This window comes from Bidens hawaiensis, unplaced genomic scaffold, assembly GCF_021521415.1.
Source record: "Bidens hawaiensis isolate Kalapana, Puna unplaced genomic scaffold, B.hawaiensis_p1.1 tig00003126_1, whole genome shotgun sequence".
NCBI classification, from domain to species: Eukaryota; Viridiplantae; Streptophyta; class Magnoliopsida; order Asterales; family Asteraceae; genus Bidens; species Bidens hawaiensis.
In genome coordinates, this window is record NW_027491168.1 from 1,449,321 (window position 1) to 1,469,939 (window position 20,619).

At 36.2% G+C, this 20,619-nt stretch overlaps 1 protein-coding gene across 2 annotated transcripts; it reads left to right on the plus strand.

The window, feature by feature from the left end:
- Nucleotides 1–670: 670 nt before the first annotated feature.
- On the plus strand, nucleotides 671–1,465 carry LOC143622375 (histone H1-like). Of its 2 annotated transcripts, XM_077093548.1 has the most exons (3): nucleotides 671–826; nucleotides 962–1,291; nucleotides 1,328–1,465. In XM_077093548.1, exons 1-3 carry the CDS (start codon nucleotides 683–685, stop codon nucleotides 1,460–1,462), a joined length of 609 nt encoding a protein of 202 aa, XP_076949663.1. In that variant the 5' UTR covers nucleotides 671–682; the 3' UTR covers nucleotides 1,463–1,465. The 2 variants fall into 2 exon arrangements, with proteins under 2 accessions (XP_076949663.1, XP_076949662.1); XM_077093547.1 differs by having other exon boundaries at nucleotides 962–1,465.
- The last annotated feature ends 19,154 nt before the right edge of the window (nucleotides 1,466–20,619 follow it).

Consider the following 20,619-nt stretch of genomic DNA (forward strand, 5'->3'; position numbering starts at 1 on the left):
ACATTAGCTCCCTTGAAGATGTTTGAAGAAAAAACAAACACCCCCTAAGTATGTTCATCTTGAGTAACATTTAAACACATATATCTATATTCAAATCTCATCGGATTCACATGATTCTCAATCCTATAGAATCCTAACTTAACATAGAACCGATCCCTATCTCAAAATTGAAAATCAAACCAAAGCATTGGCTTAGGATCACTCAAAGCCATCAATAACTCCAAATATCATCCCATTTTGACCATCCTACATTCCAACTCCAATATCTCTCAATCCACCTAACTTCAGATCTTAAATAAACAATTAACTGAAAGCTAACTTAATTCCCTACAAACCCAAAAAAATTCATAAAATTTCATCAAGTAGAAATTAAGTTATAACCAAGTCATTTAACCATAGAAACACACCAAAATGAAACATTTCATCCAAAGTATTAACTCCACCTCACCTCAAACCGTTGATGAAAAACAATCCAAGCGCTGACATTTAAATTCCAGTTAGGTATCCGATCCGTGTGACCCTTTTATCAACCAATCAGATCCCACCTTTCGGATATGCCCCACGTTCTCCATATTATTTAAATCCACACAAATCCACCATCGTCACTCACACAAACACATTAAATTATTCATTCCCAATATTATCATTATCAACGCATTCCAGATTTCTGATTCCAACCCCGATGGCTACAGAAGACCCGATTGTCCCGACCGCCGACCCAGCTCCGGCAAAATCTGACGTGGCAGTTGAGAAACCGAAGAAAGTTAAGAAAGCCCCCGCGAAGGCTAAACCCAGAACTCCTTCGTTGCATCCACCTTACTTTGAGGTAGTATTGTTATTATTGGAAGAGTTTACTAGTGTCCTTGAATTCGTCAGATCGGATTGTTATATATATTGATATTTAAATTTAAAAATTTCATTTAATTGATTGTATATTAATTCATTGGATGTTAATTAACAGATGATTAAGGAAGCCCTTGTTACGTTAAAGGAAAGAAGCGGTTCAAGTCAGTACGCGATCGCAAAGTTTATCGAAGAGAATCAGAAGAATCTTCCGGCCAATTTTAAGAAGGTTTTGTTGACTCAGTTGAAGAAACTGGTTGCCGCGGGTAAGCTCGTTAAAGTCAAGGCTTCTTACAAGCTCCCAGCTGCCAAAGCTCCGGCTCCGGCAAAGAAGAAACCAGTTTCCAAGCCTAAAACCGCCGCCAAGCCCAAAACTGTGAAGAAACTAGCGCCGGCTAAGAAGAAAACTGTTGCCAAACCGAAGCCGAAGACAGCTGCGAAGCCGGCTGTGAAGGCTACTAAAGCTGCCAAGCCGAAGACTAAGGCTCCGGTGAAGGCTGCTAAAGTTGCGAGGACTTCATCAAGGTCTACTCCGAGTAAGAAGGCGGCTGTGAAAAGCTTGAAGCCCAAGGGGGCGATTGCGAAGAAGGCAAGTGGAACGAAGAAGGTGAAGAAGTGAGTGAGATGATGGTATAGTAGAGGTGTTATGTTTATGTAAAATGTTGCTTTGGGTTAATACCGTTGTTTAGTTTATCAATGAATTAGTCAGTTTGTGTTAGAATCAGTCAGTTAGTTCTAAATAAACTTAGATCAAGTGTGGTGGGCGAAAAATTGGAGGAGTTTAGGGCGATAAACGGCTACAACACCGTTTTGGGCTACAAATGACCCAAATGGTTGATATGTGGGCTGATTTGAGGGGGGAAAGAAGATCTATATCACCTTGAAGATCTATATCACCTTGTGTATATGTATTTATCAAAACATAATACAAAAAATAAAATAAAAAAAATAAAAAGAGGGGCTACAACACCTTTGCACTGTGCTACATATCGCCCTCCACTATACATAATATTACTCTGAGTGTAGTAGGCGGCAAATGTTGGGTGACAAGGGCTACAACATTGTCCTCAGGCGATGTTGGGGTGATAAGTATGGGGGGAATGAACTTGTCGTCGGTGAAGATTTGGAAGAATATTATATTATTATATTAATAATGCACAAATGGCAAGCCTTAGGGGAGGGAGGATTTTTGGGCTATAACACCGTTCCCGGATTACATATTGCCCTTTGGTCACGTGTCAAATCCTCCCCCCCCCCTCTTTTCACTACTCATACTTATAAAGATTCATTTGATATGATAAAATATATTAAAAAAATAATAAAATCTTTTGTTTGTTCAGTTTTAAATAAACATGTTAAATATAACCCATTAAGGGATTTTGTGTTTATATAAAATGTTTAATGAGTCAAAATCAATCAAAACTAAAAGAATGAAAAATTTGAATTAGTTAGCATGTGCCCGAGATAAAAAAAAAGGGTGAAAATAAGTAGAAAAATGTTTTGTCGAGTGCCAGTACGCACGTAACGTGTAACTAAACCAAAACAAATAAACCTGAAAAAATTCGTCTCTATTTTTTTTGTTTTGTTTTGGTTTCTTTTCTTTAGTTTTGTTTCTTGATTTTCTTTCAGTTCGTTTTAATATTTTTTGTTTCATTTTGATTTTTTTTCTTGGTTATATCGCCCTCCACTATACATAATATTACTCTGAGTGTAGTAGGCGGCAAATGTTGGGTGACAAGGGCTACAACATTGTCCTCAGGCGATGTTGGGGTGATAAGTATGGGGGGAATGAACTTGTCGTCGGTGAAGATTTGGAAGAATATTATATTATTATATTAATAATGCACAAATGGCAAGCCTTAGGGGAGGGAGGATTTTTGGGCTATAACACCGTTCCCGGATTACATATTGCCCTTTGGTCACGTGTCAAATCCTCCCCCCCCCCTCTTTTCACTACTCATACTTATAAAGATTCATTTGATATGATAAAATATATTAAAAAATAATAAAATCTTTTGTTTGTTCAGTTTTAAATAAACATGTTAAATATAACCCATTAAGGGATTTTGTGTTTATATAAAATGTTTAATGAGTCAAAATCAATCAAAACTAAAAGAATGAAAATTTTGAATTAGTTAGCATGTGCCCGAGATAAAAAAAAAGGGTGAAAATAAGTAGAAAAATGTTTTGTCGAGCGCCAGTACGCACGTAACGTGTAACTAAACCAAAACAAATAAACCTGAAAAAATTCGTCTCTATTTTTTTTGTTTTGTTTTGGTTTCTTTTCTTTAGTTTTGTTTCTTGATTTTCTTTTAGTTCGTTTTAATATTTTTTGTTTCATTTTGATTTTTTTTCTTGGTTTCGTCTATGTTCGGTTTCCTTTTTCTTCTTTCGTTTTGGTTGGTTTCATTACGGTTTCTTTTCTTTAGTATTTTTGTTTCGTTTTTGTTGGTTTTTTCGATTTCTATTTTTTTGTTTTGATTTTGTCGGTTTTGGTTACTTTGCTTAGGTTTCGGTTTTTTGTTTTGTTTTGGTTGGTTTCATTTCAGTTTTTGGTTCGCACGCAAAGGTAACATTGAACGCGACACTGAAACTGTAACTGGTGCCAGTGTGGCGAAAATCAAGAATTGAAAACTACAAGATAAATAAATCATTTTTTAAACCAATTGGTTTTGACCTGAATCTCGTTACGACCCAACACCGTTCTAACTCAAAACCTATTCTGACATGACCCCTTTCGACTTGAACATGTTCTTACCCTACCCAAACCAAATTAACCCTTTTATGTATTGACTTGTTCCGACACTAATACGGTTTGACCCATGACCCAAGCCCGCTCGACTCGTTGCCATCTTAACTGGTAATCACGTAACATGCTGATTTTTTTAAAATTTATAAAGTATATCAATATTATACTCAAATTAAAGAGAATAAAATGTTCGTTTTTATGATGTAATTTTTTTAAAAAATATTGTCATGTTAAAAGTTATGTCCGCTAAATAGGCCGCGAGGTAGTTAGTTTAGAATAAGGATTAAGTGTGTAACTTTTTTTTTTAATTTACAAAAAGTGTGTAAAGATTAGGGACCAACATTGTATTTAGTTTTTGTTAATTAAAATTTACGTAGACTTGGTGGAGATGTAAAGACCATTTTACCCTCAAATTCTTCAAATTATATGCAATGTGGATTATACATAAAGCAAATAGTTTTGTACCTCATAAATATTAAGAGGTACTTGCTATTTCTTTTATATATATAGTATAGATATTTACCTATCCAACTAATGAATAAGAAAGACAAAATATTATGAAGAAATTTATCCCAAGAGAGGCATTTACATACTCTATACATGAGTTGATACCTGGTCAAGAAAACAGAAGGATTCAAAGGAGTCCAAACAAAATAAAGTTAGCAGATGTTGGAAACCTAGATGATTCTATAGAAGGATTCAAAGGAATTCAAACAAAATAAAGTTAGAAACCTAGATGATTATATAGAATGGATTAAATATCAAGTTTACTTGTAATTCTTAGTAAACCAGTTGTGTTATGTGTATTGGAGTTCAAGACAATCTTTTAAAGAGAATAGTGATTATGGTGATATATTATTGAAGTGGGCTTATTTGTAATTTTTTATTTTTCTACCCTTTACAAATGTTGGGGAAGGTTCATGTACATTTTAATCTCAAAATGAAAACGTAGAAAATAATACCAATTTATAAAAATATGATAACGTAATAAACAATACCAACTGCAATACCAATCTACATAAATAATGATTTATAATAACAAAGAAAAAAAAACCTAAAAAAATTACAACAAAAGAATCAAAATTAAGAACAAAATAATAACAGCAAATACTTATAACAACAAAATAAAAAATCTAATAGTAACAACAAAACAAAACTAGCAAATACTTATAACGTCTCATAATAAAAAAAATGGCAAATACGAACAAAAAATAACAGCAAACATCTATAAAAATAAACCTAGTAATAACAGCAAATTGGTCCTCACTATTTTCGTATTGAGAATAAAATGTATTTGATCATGTTTCTACAAATGTCTTCCTTCTCCCATATATAGGAGAAGAGGTTATATCTTTTAATTCGGCCCACACGACGCTTTCTTTATCCTCCGGAAGTGACCGTTTATGATTTCCTCTATTAGGCCGATTATTGTGTCATCTTAAATGACTCAACACTTCTCTATATATCTTCTAAAGACATTTGCCCATCTTTGAACTTTCTTCACAAGGTTAGATCTCACCATCACCTTAATGATCGCTAAAGTGAGAATGCTATTGTTGGGCACATTTCCAGGGTAGCCTCATAGTCCTCCCCGTCTATTATCCTTAGTATTTATGATAAGTTTAATGAACTAAACCCCTACTCGGTTCATCCTTATCTTTCTTGGACTTAAATTACCCAATCCTCCCCTTTTTCTTCTCAGCACATCACCAAACCCACACCTAAACTAGTGACGGTTTTAAAAATGCTTCTCATGCTTCCCCCAAGCTAATGATACCTTTCGAATCACTTGCCTTTCTCTTAACTACTTTCTCCTTTTTTACACTTTCAAATTTGTATTTCTCTCACCCTATCTCCTTATTATCTAGTTGGTTGGATGTTTGGTTAGAGTAACTAGTACTCTTCAAGTATCTTGGGTTCTTCTGGGCTTACCTGACATGAACCCCTCATGGGAAGGATCCCACTGCCATAGCAGGCTCCACAAGTCTCTTAGTCCTTATTCTATTTCATAAGGACAAAGGACTAATGTAGTCCTTGCCTACCTTTCACATCCTGGATAGGTCCATCCTCTTTGCCTTTTAGGCCCATTCATTGGGCCAGTTTCGGACGAAATTCTCTTTTGATACTTGGCTGAGGTAGATGATATTCAGTTCCCATGATCTTGACCCTATTCTCTTGATAGTTTAAATTAGGGGTGGCAATCTTGACCCAAACCATTTCAAATGGGTCAATTTGGGTTGTTTTAAAAATCATATGGGTTGGTTTGGGTCATAGATTTTAATAAGATGGGTCAAAATGGGTAACTTAAAATTCTACCTTCTTATTTTCGGGTCAAAATGGGTCGACAAATTTAAATAAATGGGTCCATTTGGGTTAGTGTCTTAAGGAAATGTGGCAAGCTCGGGTTGAAACGGGTTTTGGATTGGAACGAGTTCGGTTTAGGTTTCGAGCCGACATGAGCTTTCGCACTGTACGGGTTGGGTTTTGGTATCCTTTGTTTCTTTTTGGTCGGTTTCGGAGCACTAGACGGGTTGGGCTTCGGTCGCTTTTGTTTGTTTTTGGTCGGTTTCGGATTCGTTTTCGGCTTAGTGTTTCATTGTTGTCTGTTTTTTCAGTTTCATTTCTGTTATGTTTCAGTTTTTAGTTTCGTTTAGATCGATTTTTTCGGTTTTGATTAATTCGGTTTGTTTTTGGTTTATGTTCGTTTCCGTCGACTTTCGGTTTCAGTTCATTTCTCGGGTTTTTTTTAAGAACGAGGACAACGGCTCAAACGTTTTAGTTTTTTTACATTTTTCATTTTTGATTTATATTTTGAGTTATGATTTTTGTATTAATTTTTTAGCCTTTTTTTGGGAGGGGTTTTTATTAACAACAAAATCCCCTCCCAAAAAAAATTCAAAAAATTAATAAAAAAAATCATAACTCAAAATATAAATCAAAAATGAAAAATGTAAAAAACTAAAATGTTTGCGTCTTTACCCTCGTTCTTAAAAAAAAAAACCCGATCCGACCCGTTTTAACCCGTTCCGACCTTGACCTAGTCCGACCCGGACCCGTTCTGACCCAAACCTTTTGACCCTAACCCATTCCGACCCGAACCAAAACAACCATTTTTTTAGTTGACCCATTCCGACCCTAACCCATTTCGACCCATGACCCGTTTCGACCCAACCCAACCCATTTGCCACCCCTAGTTTAAATCTAACCTGATAGAAATACATGATCCCTCCTCTATATAATAAAGGATAAGTGAGCCATAACCCTAATGGGTTAACTCCATTTTAACTTATCATATTTGGACCCAGTAGGATTGATATGGTGAAGTCATGAGATGAGATAAGAACCAAGCATATTTAAACTCATCCTCATGCAATGGGTCCAGTCTTGGAATTATCTCTTGAATTCCCTTAGTCCATTTGATATAATGCAACATACACATGATTTCCCTCGTATAGTTTGTTTCATTTTAATCGTTTTTAGTTTGTTTTCGTTTAAAATGTGTATACTACTAACTTAATAATATTTTATTGGTCTCGGGTGTTAAACACAGTTGAAAAGAGCAAGAAACGAGAAGAAACAAGCTAAAACAGAGAACCGGAACGAACCGGGGTTGAACCAGACCGGACCAACGATTGAACAGGAAAAAAGGAGCAAGCCATGCTGCGCGGCCAGGAAGTCCTTAGTTGGTTGCTTAGCACGTAGAGGCCAGTTTTCCAAAAAGTTCCCGAATTTGATCAGGTTTAAGACCTAGTGCACCAAATAAAAACCCTTAACCTTAAACCTGAATATACCCTACGAACCAAAGTCGTTTTAGACGAAAATCGGAGTCAGTATTGTAATATTTTGAAGGCTTTGGAGGCTAGGAATCAACCGGCGATGTACTATTGAAGCGAGATCGAAGATTATGGATTTTATCGCCTTTAATCTATCGTTCTTTATTATTTTTCACCGTGAATTCCATCTTTCTTGTTTTGTTTGATTTAATAATGCCAGACTAACTTATTAGACTGCCTAGGCTTTATGATGAACCTTTGTTGATGTTTGATTTTGATTTGAATTTACTTTTCGTTATGGGTTTTATGAATTAGTAAACAGTTTGATATTATTTCTTCGATACCTTTGTGTGCTTAGGATTGTTTGGTGAGTTTTATTGTTTCGCAATTTTCTTGGTGATTGTCTGTTATATAATAGGATTCTGTTAGGTCATCTACTGTGTGTTTTTAACTAGTTTGTGATTGATATGTGTCACACCCCAACCTAAGGCGGAAATGCCAGGGCGTGATCCGATTGCTCACAGCTCGAAGATACTATCATGAATATTTGTGACAATATCTAATTAGTTATTTTATTCAAAGTATACACACACTATTCAATTACAACAAACAATTTAAATACAATGAATATAAGCTCAAATAATCAGTATCTTGATTATATCCTATGGTCTTGTCTACGTGTCCAAAATTTAATCTTCAATACAAGCAACCTGCATATGCGTAGAAAACAGAGTTTGTCAACGTAAAGTTAAGTGAGAATATCACCAGTTTTGCCTGTCAATATAAATAAGCATAATGTGATAAAAGCGGTAAATATAATCAAACCATAAAAAGTATGCAGACCATTGCCAAGCGAATCGGGCGTTGGTCAATAGCATGAGCACCCAATACATGGGAATATGATGGACCTCTCCGAATATACAAATGAATGAATATTACCACAATATACGAATGAATGAATATTAACATAAGTAAGCATGTAGCACGTATATTTGATTAAGTCACTCACAATTACGCGTATGCATTTGTTTGAATATATATATAGTACGAAATACGTATAGGTACGCATATGTCCCCAAAACGTTTAGAAAAAGTGGTAAAATAGGGGAATGATAAAACTCACCTTAGATTAATGACAAACCAATTAAACACAATTAAGCGAGTCGTCCACTACATGTCAAACAATATAAATAATTAAGAATCTAAGATTTTAAGATATGATAATATAAATAAAAACGAACTTGTTGCCGCTGGAATCAATCCAAGCGGGTGTTTAGAATTTAAGTTATGTTTGTTTTAAGATTTAAGCGAGCTGGTACTGACCAGAATCCGAACAGCGAGTCGGAAGTCGGGTTTTGGTCAGTAGCCTTAAAATTACATTACGAGAATAAAAGTTTTCTGGACCGAACGTTGAATCCGACCAGAAGTATGGGAAAACGTTAAGTCAAACTTGTTGACTAATTTGCCCTTTAACGAGTTTTAAATGATTTGACCAGTCAACACCCTTCAACCACCAAAATTGATTAAAGGTTATTGACTAGGGAATGTATATGAATGATCTTACAGTTTACAACTTACCCGAAAAGTGAAAGAACAAAGAGATATGACGACTCAACGGTCCACACGCATGCAATGTCAAACGTCTAAGAGTATGTCTTCAACCAAATAAGCAAAAAAAGAGATGAATGATGAGGAACAGGGGGGTAGGATGGTATATTAGGGTATGAGGAAGTTTGTGGCAGAAGAATTATGATGTGTTTATATAGAATAAACAAAAACGAACCGTATTTACTAAATCTACTCGTTTAGGAAACCGAATATGTTTTTAATGACCAAATCAATATTAAAATATGTAAAATTAGTTCTTGGACAAGGGTTAATGAATATGGACATATATTTAGGATTTGGGGGATTTCTTGGGGCTTAATTCACTCGATTATGTCCTAAAATAAGCAATTTCGGGCCAAAAACGAACTAGGAATCAATAATAAACGAAACAAGCTGTACAGGTAGCCCATGGCACCGCGTGGTGGGCCTAGGCCACTCCACCACGTGGTGCTCCGGCCAAAAAAATGGAAATTTCAGTTTTTGTCAAATTTTAGTCCCTATAGTTTGGATTTAGGTCATTTAACGAACTTTTTATGCATAGTTTAAGATTTGAACAACATATAAAGTATAAGGGGCCTAAGGTGAACATTATAAACTTAATAACTTATAAATATTTGTTTTTGATTATCATTTAAAGATCTAAAATATTTCTGGTCGGGTTAACGTAAATGAATACGAATTTGAAAAATCCGAGATGTTACAATATGCATTAAAACCAAAGAAACAATAATAATTAATCAAGTATACCTAAGTGTGCTGCTAATTTAAATAGTTGTAAGTAAGATGATAGATTATTTGATAGATCTTTGTTGATTAAGATTGCAAGATTTAGTTCTTTGTAAGGAGTCCGTATAAGTTTGATTTTGTAGCTTTGTCTATTAATGTCGAATGAATTTATTAAACTACCTTTGATTTCGGTGCTGTAAGGTAGGATTTCGTTTAAAAGTACTCATTCATAATTAATTAGGTAACCGTAAGGAATTATAATATTATAACTAGTGTTTTTAAGAACTTAATAGAAATCCATAAGTGTCTTCTTGAGAAGGGTCAGGGGTCCTGTTCGGGTTTTCTCTTAAGTGACTATTTTATGATCCCTGTTCCATAGAAAAACATTTTTCCGATTAATTGATAACTGAAACTTTGAGGATTCTTGCCTAGGTGGTTGTAACGATTCCGACGAAACCAGGTATACCCTAACCGGTGGACGTTAGTTACGTCATATGTAACGTCGGGTACAAGAGTTACCGTGGTAATTATACGAGAAAACATGATTCATTGTATTGATTGTACGTGAATATATAATTCACCGTATTGATTATGCGATCAAACGATCGATAGTTATTGAAACCCGAATGAATCGAGGGTTCAATTATAGACGAGATTTATGATATTTAGTGAGGTTACGAAGTAATAAAGCTTCGGGATAAGTGGATTAAAGCACAGAAAAAGGATTTCGATTTAATAGTACGTCGGTACGATAAACGAAACCTTTAATACCAAACCGAGCAAGAGACGATCGATCAAGCCGAAAAAGATGCGTAATAACTAATAATATGACGTTTCGAGTTAATAAATGCCATGGTTTAAGTTTTTAAATCGGTTTTATATAAATTTTATTTTAAGCCGAAAAACAACCATTTTGGCCTCGTTGTAAACCGAATTAAACGTTTAACCGAGAAACGAACAGAACCAGATTATCCAAAACATTATCCGGATTACGAGAATCCAAACATGTGGCCAAGATTGAACTTGTGGGTCCCACCCCACCTCTTACCTTAGGCCGATCGGACCCTTTGGTCCAACCTCATTTCATTTTCTTTTTTTCATCCAATAATCCATCAAACCTTCAACTCTCTCAACCCCCTTGATCAAAAACCGAGACTTTTAACAAGAAAAACCGAGGTAAAGATCGTGTTATGTACGTAATTATCTTTGTTTCTTGAGTGTTCTTGCAAGAAAAGGAGGTTTCCAAATGAAAAAGGGTGAAAACCCGAGATGGAACCGATTCTGGCATGATCAAGTGATGTATACGAGTTATACAAGGGATCTTGGTCCAAGAAAGTAGTTAAAAGAGTCAAAAACGAATTTTTACGGTCAAAATCTTTGTTTTGATGTTTTAACCGTAACCATGAAATAAATGGCTTGATCGTGAGTGTAACTTGCTTGGTATTGTGGTATGTTGTTTGTAGGCTCTGTATTTAGTGGTAGATAAGGCGGAAAGATGAGTTTGTAGCTTGTAGTGGCGGAAAACGAAAGGTATATTCGGTTATGTTCGGTTTTGGGAAATTTGGACAGATTGTTGGTCGTTTAGAGTTAGGTCATGAAATTTTACAGAGGTGTTAAACACATGGAAATATGAGTTCTGTGAATTTTTGGTAATTTTTGGATAAAGGATGAATATTTGGTGAATTTAATGCTCCGTTTTGGCCAAAAATGGTGAAAAATAGTTAAATGTCATGAAAAATTCTGGAAAATTTTGGATAAGCTTTTCATATCATTTATAAGTCACACACAAAATTTGAGGTCTGTTGGAGAAGTCTAAGTAGGCTTTTCGGTTAAACGAGTTCTAGGGATTTCTAGCTCGGTTTTAGTAAAAATGGCATTTAAAAGAAGATTTTGGTTTTGGAAAAATTACAGGGGACTATGTGGATGGCAGGGGACATCCAGGAGAAATTTGGGATTTTTCTAAGATCGTTTAGTATTTACGACATATTTAGTGTTTAAATGGTGTTTAAGAATAGATAAGTAAATTTTAAATATAAGAATTAATTCTGGAAATATTTTTATAAAATTACCCACTGTTAAAAAGTGATTTGTGCAAATTTTCAAGATCCGAGAGTAAACGGATAATTATTTGTGCTAATTATCAAACTTTTAAAGTAAAACGCGTAAACCGGTGAAGTTCGCTTAAGCGAACTGACTGGTGTACAAAAACCGTAAAAATGAACTATTTTCATATAAATGAACTAAACAAGTAAAAATAAATCATCCGAAAATAATTCGGATGATTTGAGTAATTTTAATCTATTTTAATAGTTTCCGGTACGCCAAAGACGGAAACGGGTTCCGCGGCCAATCGGGACGTCTAAACCGAGCAATAATTTCACATCTTTAATTAAATTATCCGTCAACCACTATTTTCGGGTCGTGTGTGACCAAACTCATTTTTGAAACATAAAAACGGATAACAGTGCTAGGCACGCAAAACGAGAAAAACGACTAATAGTAGTTGTGACCTTGGAACTCTAAACGACATCACAATCTGAGTCCGGAGAAGTATTTCTGGGTTAACCTTGCCCCCAGAACGGGTACAGTGCTGGGTTGACAGTGTCCCCAGGTGTACCGATTGATAAGATTAAAGATTATATAAACAATAATTGTATAATAATGATCGTAGGGATCATATTACCGATTGGACGGGTTAACTGATATTGATCGTTGTTGCCTACTTGCATGTGCTAAGGTGAGTTTTCACGAGCCCCTTTTTATTGAACTGTTTTAAATATTTTCCCGGGGCGGAAAGCATGTCTTAATTAAAGTATTTAAGTACATACCGATCGTATGGAAACACTTGTATATTTTTATATATATGGTTTGATGCACAGAATATATAAATTGATTATTGAGTGGGATCGTTCTGGGGTAACTTAGTTCCCGGAGGTTATTATTGTTCTGGGGTAACATAGTTCCCAGAGGTTATTATTGTTCTGGGGTAACATAGTTCCCAGAGGATATTATTGTTCTGGGGTAACTTAGTTCCCAGAGGTTATTATTGTTCTGGGGTAACATAGTTCCCGGAGGTTATGATTGTTCTGGGGTAACATAGTTCCCAGAGGTTATTATTGTTCTGGGGTAACTTAGTTCCCAGAGGTTATTATTGTTCTGGGGTAACATAGTTCCCGGAGGTTATGATTGTTCTGGGGTAACATAGTTCCCAGAGGTTATTATTGTTCTGGGGTAACATAGTTCTCGGAAGTTATTATTGTTCTGGGGTAACATAGTTCCCGGAGGTTATTATTGTTCTGGGGTAACATAGTTCCCGGAGGTTATTATTGTTCTGGGGTAACATAGTTCCCAGAGGATATTATTGTTCTGGGGTAACTTAGTTCCCAGAGGTTATTATTGTTCTGGGGTAACATAGTTCCCGGAGGTTATTATTGTTCTGGGGTAACATAATTCCCAGAGGTTATTATTGTTCTGGGGTAACATAGTTCCCAGAAGATAAATGAAAATGTACTGGGGAAACATAGTTTCCAACGTAATTACATTGCTAATAAATGATTATTAAAATGATCTGTCAGTGTTTATTTAAATTAGTGAAACTCACCAACTATTCGTAGTTGACCCGTTTTCTCCCATGCTTTTCAGGTACAACTAAGATAAAGTGATTGATTACGTGCTAAGTGCTTGATGTGTGTAAGGTTTGCGTGCTGGACGTTAGGATACATTATAACAGATAGAATTATGAATCGTATTGTATGATGTGTGTATCACCTAGACGGTAATGAAAGACGAGATAATGTAATTTTGAAGTATATTAATGCCTTCGGTTTTCTTTATAAACAATGTGGTTGATATCAGAGGTGTCTGTCGCATCCCGTGTACGTTTCCGCTGCGGTTACGGGGTGTTACAGAACTTGGTATCAGAGCCATTGGTTATAAAGAATTAGGATGTCTTTAAAAGATACCTAAAATATAACCAGTAGCTCAAGTCTTATAGGGTCTGAATATCAACTAATAATTTATAGTGACGAGGTCTGGATGAACTTGGATGGACAAGTGATTTATTATGGTCCGGAACATAATAACTGACTTGTCCGCACGAGGGAATTCAGGGGAAGTCACGCGGTACATTAATAGGTAAAAATGGCAACATATGTGTAAAGTATATAATATTATTTATGTGTGCTAATGTGTATATATATATATGTACGTGCATATCTTGGGGGTACAAGTATGGTGAAATAAGACCCGGATAAGGAACCGGGGGATGAGATAATAAAAAGTACCGAGAATGCTGAAATTTCTAGAGCATCGATTGGTGATAAGTCGGACTTATCAGGTTATAGTTATGATGGTACCAAGTCAAATCTCCCGTTTGACATTAACCAGAAATATCTAGTAACCGTGACTCCCAACCACAAAAAAAAAAAAAAAAAAAAAAAAAAAAAAAAAAAAAAAAAATTATAAGTCCCATACCCTACCAACACCGGTACCGCCTATTCTAATAACTTCCTATGTTATCCTTACATCCGTTAGATGTTTACACCCATGTATGCTCGAATAGAATGATTACCTATACACAAAGAAGTGTTGGAATCATTATAGCATAGTTGGTTGTTCGTTCGTAGGTGGTATACTGTGTATGCCGGATATACGAATAAACACGGATATTATAACTCCGTGGTATGTAATCGTTTGGTGCTCACGGTGAGCATGTATCGGTTATACTGACATGCAGAAAGATATTGAAAGCAGGCATGTTAAACATTGATCTTTGTTGAGAAAGATCTATATGTCAGTTGGTGACAAGGGTTATGAAACTTATTTAAACGTTAACCGATGTCAGGTTAAGTCCATAAGTTATTATAGTTGTGGGGCATATATACTAGATGCCGGTATGTGTAATATATGTGATAATAATTGGTGTGTATGTGTACCTGTTGTTATGATTGAACTGGTAACGAGTGATATGGTGAGAGTAGTATTGATTACTGCGTACGGGATGAGTACGGCAGAATGACATAAAAAGAATAACTCCAAGGGTGGAGATTGTTGTGATTCAGTTGATTGCTCAAAGATAGCAGATGATGATACCGAATGTCGTATCACAGATCACTGCTAGTGTCGATGCAAATGTGATCGCAGAATTATAGATCGAGCAATCACATGATTATGAATATTTAAATTCTTAGTATTATTGCTAAGAGTGATTATGTCCCACCGAATATTAATATGACTACAAGTGTTAGTTATGAACTAAACATGATTAGTAGTCGAAATGAATTAGACCCGGTATGAAGGATATGTTGTTGTGGGTGTTAAGGAAATTAGTAATAGTTACTGATGGTAAAGGGAGGGATAGATTAACGAGTGGATAGAAAAGATCGAAATGGTTAAGGATATTGGTAAGAGTCTAGAATATTGTGTAGTATGCTACAGATATGTTGGTAGATTATGTTGTATCGTGATGGAACACGATGGTACAAAAAATTATAGTTGGAAAATTATTACTCAGATGATATGGTCAGGATTTAAAATTCTAGTACCGGGGCACTCTTATTCGAGTAATTGAGTTCAGAGATTTGAAACTGAGCTATGAAAGATAGAAATGTTGTGTGCTGATCACTTAGAACGCGTTAATCGTTTAAAGGAATGGTCATGTCTGGTAACATGACTAATCACTCCTGAAACTAAGCGAAGTAAGTGCAATATTGGGGACTAACTCCATCGATAAGGAGTATAGTCAAACCTGTAAAATATACAACCTTTGGGAAGGGTTGTGTCGCAAGCCAGCATTGATATATTTGATTCTATGGGGAGAGGAATGAAAGGACGTTAGGTGAGACGTCGAGTGTTAAAGAAGGGAAATGGTAAAGGTATAGTGCAAGATAGACTTGCGAATAAGTAGGTACGTCCTACAACCCAGAATTATACTAAGACTAGTTCTGGTGCGAAAACATGAACCGCATAAAGGGTCCTTCCTTAAATGTGGAAAATATAGTTATCGGCAGAAAGAAGAATGTCGGGTGATAGTAGGCCACGGTATGGTAAAGATGGACGTAACGCCCCAATTGTAGAACCAACTGAAGCCATGTGGACCGGCAACCCCAACCCATTTGTGTACAACCACTCCGAAGCCAACAACTTCAATAACAATCCATCCAAAGAAACCAAATTATACCAAACAGTTGTACTTGTTATGAATGTGGCAGTACAGAACGTTCCAAGAGAGATTGCCCAAAGTTGAACCAAGGTGTCGTGGAAGATGAACCTCATGACAAGCATCAACCTATGATCAAGCAAGGAGCCGTGCTTTTGTGAGTAATTCAAATAAAGCACGTCATGATCCAAAAGTGGTATTAAGTACGTTGTAGTTTTAAATCAATAGGCTTCAGTGATATTTTTACGGTCGTCGATATAAGTTAGTTCCTGCTAATCTCCTACCCTTTGGAAAGATACCGGTTAGTGAAACTATAGAACCCTATACTGTAGAATCGCTAACGGCAAATCCCTAATGGTTAATTAAATTGTACGGGATTGTCCTATTATTCTGATCAATTAACCTTTCCTTATTGACCTACAACCAGTAAAGCAAAGAAGTTTTGACGTAATAGTTAGCATGGATTGGCTAACTCAGCATGAAGCAAAAATCAAATATGAAAAGAAGATGATTAGAAGCTCTCTTTCGGACGATGAAGTGATTAAATACAGAGAAAAGTGTACGGTACTATGTTGCCACTCAAATCTCATCTTGAGATGTTATAATATTTACTATAAGAAGTCGTGGTATATTTAACAAACGTAATTACCAAAGTATTTAAAAGAAGGCATATAGAAGATATCCCGGTGGTACGCAAATTTCCACAAGTTTTCCCAAAAGAACTTCCTGGACTACCGCCAACCCGATAGGTCGAATTCAGAATCGATTTAATGTCTCAAGCTGGCCCTATTGCTAAAGCACCCTACCGATTTGCACCGTCTGAGATGCAAGAATTATCCAATCAGTTACAAGAATTGCTGGATAAGGTTTTATACGGCCTAATTAGTCACCATGGGGTGTACCAGTTTTAATTGGGAAATGAAGGACGGAAGTGTTAGGATATGTGTTGATTACGGAAAGTTGAATAAAGTGACGATCAAGAATAGAAAATCGATCTTAGGTATAGTTATCGCCAAATGAGAAATCCAGGAGAAAGACGTTGCAACAACATTGTTTCGGAATCGCTACGGCCATTAAGAATTCTTAGTTATGCCTTTCGGGCTAACAAATGCGCCGGCAGCATTCATGGAACCCATGAACCAAGTCTGTAAACTTTATTTAGACAAATTTGTCATAACATTCATTGATGATATTTTGATATATTCGTAACGTAAAGAAGAGCACGAACGATGGTTAAGGAAAATTATGGAAGTGTTAAAGCAAGAGGAGCTATACGCGAAGTTTTCGAAATGTGATTTTGAATAAAGAGGGCATAATCCCTTGGTCATGTTGTAAAGCAACAAGGAATACGCAAAGATCCAAATAAGATAGAAACCGTTAAAATTGTACCAAGCGCCGATTTTGAGTCTCCCCGATGGAGACGATGGTTCTGTCGCGTAAAGGATTAGGATGCGTGTTGACGCAGTATAATAAGGTCATAGCCTATACTTCCCGACAGTTAAAAGTACACGAGTAAGATTACACTACTCACGACTTAGAACTGGGAGCGGTTATCTAGGCACTTAAAGTGTGGAGACATTGTCTCTACGATACGAAGTGCACCATCTTCACTGATCATAAAAGTGTGCATCACATATTCGATCAGAAAGAACTAAATATGAGGCAACGAAGATGGGTTGAGTTGTTAAACAATTAAGACTGTGACATCCGTTACCACCCGGCAAGGCTAACGTCGTAACCAATGCCTTGAGTAGGAAAGATCGGGTTAAGCCATTGCGAATGAGGGCGTTGGGGATGATAGTCCAGTTGAACCTTCGAAACTGATTCGAGTCGCTCAACGTGGGGCGTTGAAAGAGGAACAATTGGAAAAGGAGGAACTTTACGGCAATGAGAAGAATTTCGAGCAACGCGTGCACGAAATTCTCTACTTCAAAAATCGGATTTGGATCCCGACCCTCCATGACCTTCGTGAATTAATCATTGACGAAGCGCATAGATCGAAATGATCCATACATCCGGGATCGGATTTGACTATTGATGATACAGATCTCTGAAAGGATGTTGTTAATGACCGAGAGTGGAGAAAGATATGGTTACGTATGTTGGTGAAAATTTAAGTTATGCAAGAGATAAGGCTGCATACCGAAAACCATTGGGAACGCCACAATAACAGAAAAGTCGCCAATGATAGTGGGAATAAATTACATTGGATTTCGGGATGCAAATTCCCAAGATATATCAAAGGCATGAGGAAAATTGGGTAATCGCGGATCGATTAACCAATCCTCGCATTTCATTCCAATCTATGACGATTACCAAAATGAATTCTTGCCTAAATTCCTGTTGGTGAAATGGTATCTCGTCGTGGAGTGCCATTTTCAATTATCTCAGATCAAAATAGTCATCCTACTCCCAATATTGGAAGACGGGGAAGGAAACATTGAGAGCTTGAAGCTTTCTATGGGTGAAGTGATTATCACCAAGTTGTTAAATTGAAATTGGGCGTCACTCAGGCCATAAGATTTGAATTGATTAGAGAAACAACCAATCGGATTTATAATATTTAAGACAAGTTGAAAGCAGCGCATGATTGGCAAAGGAGTTATGCCAACATTCAAAGGAAACCATTGTCGCCGGAGAGAGGTGACAAGGTATTTTAAGGCGTCACCTTAAAGAGGTGATATGAGGTTTGGCAAAACCGAAAATAGCTTCTTAATAAATTGGACCCCATGAGAACTATCTCCATGGTTGGTCATTTAGTTTATCGATTAAAGTACTCTAGGGGCTAAGTACTATACATGATGTTTTGCCATGTATACGGATTGAAAAGTGCCTAAGCGATGAGGCAACGAAAGTACTAGTAATAGAGGTAATCATAGAAGACGTGCTTGATATCATAAATAATCCCGTAGAAATAATAGTCGGGAAAACTAAACAGTTTGGACATACCAAGTTTTATTAAGATTAAGTGGAATTCACAGCGAAGACCAGATTATACTTGGTAACGCGAGGATGAATTCTGAAAGAAAAACCCCCACCTTCCTCTCGAAAGGAGATAGTGGGCGTGTAAAATTTCGAGGACGAAATTTCTTAACGGGGGGAGAATGTAACGATTCCGATGAAACCAGGTATACCCTAACCGGTGGACGTTAGTTACGTCATATGTAACGTCGGGTACATGAGTTACCGTGGTAATTATACGAGAAAACATGATTCATTGTATTGATTGTACGTGAATATATAATTCACCGTATTGATTATGCGATCAAACGATCGATAGTTATTGAAACCCGAATGAATCGAGGGTTCAATTATAGACGAGATTTATGATATTTAGTGAGGTTACGAAGTAATAAAGCTTCGGGATAAGTGGATTAAAGCACAGAAAAAGGATTTCGATTTAATAGTACGTCGGTACGATAAACGAAACCTTTAATACCAAACCGAGCAAGAGACGATCGATCAAGCCGAAAAAGATGCGTAATAACTAATAATATGACGTTTCGAGTTAATAAATGCCATGGTTTAAGTTTTTAAATCGGTTTTATATAAATTTTATTTTAAGCCGAAAAACAACCATTTTGGCCTCGTTGTAAACCGAATTAAACGTTTAACCGAGAAACGAACAGAACCAGATTATCCAAAACATTATCCGGATTACGAGAATCCAAACATGTGGCCAAGATTGAACTTGTGGGTCCCACCCCACCTCTTACCTTAGGCCGATCGGACCCTTTGGTCCAACCTCATTTCATTTTCTTTTTTTCATCCAATAATCCATCAAACCTTCAACTCTCTCAACCCCCTTGATCAAAAACCGAGACTTTTAACAAGAAAAACCGAGGTAAAGATCGTGTTATGTACGTAATTATCTTTGTTTCTTGAGTGTTCTTGCAAGAAAAGGAGGTTTCCAAATGAAAAAGGGTGAAAACCCGAGATGGAACCGATTCTGGCATGATCAAGTGATGTATACGAGTTATACAAGGGATCTTGGTCCAAGAAAGTAGTTAAAAGAGTCAAAAACGAATTTTTACGGTCAAAATCTTTGTTTTGATGTTTTAACCGTAACCATGAAATAAATGGCTTGATCGTGAGTGTAACTTGCTTGGTATTGTGGTATGTTGTTTGTAGGCTCTGTATTTAGTGGTAGATAAGGCGGAAAGATGAGTTTGTAGCTTGTAGTGGCGGAAAACGAAAGGTATATTCGGTTATGTTCGGTTTTGGGAAATTTGGACAGATTGTTGGTCGTTTAGAGTTAGGTCATGAAATTTTACAGAGGTGTTAAACACATGGAAATATGAGTTCTGTGAATTTTTGGTAATTTTTGGATAAAGGATGAATATTTGGTGAATTTAATGCTCCGTTTTGGCCAAAAATGTTGAAAAATAGTTAAATGTCATGAAAAATTCTGGAAAATTGTGGATAAGCTTTTCATATCATGTATAAGTCACACACAAAATTTGAGGTCTGTTGGAGAAGTCTAAGTAGGCTTTTCGGTTAAACGAGTTCTAGGGATTTCTAGCTCGGTTTTAGTAAAAATGGCATTTAAAAGAAGATTTTGGTTTTGGAAAAATTACAGGAGACTATGTGGATGGCAGGGGACATCCAGGAGAAATTTGGGATTTTTCTAAGATCGTTTAGTATTTACGACATATTTAGTGTTTAAATGGTGTTTAAGAATAGATAAGTAAATTTTAAATATAAGAATTAATTCTGGAAATATTTTTATAAAATTACCCACTGTTAAAAAGTGATTTGTGCAA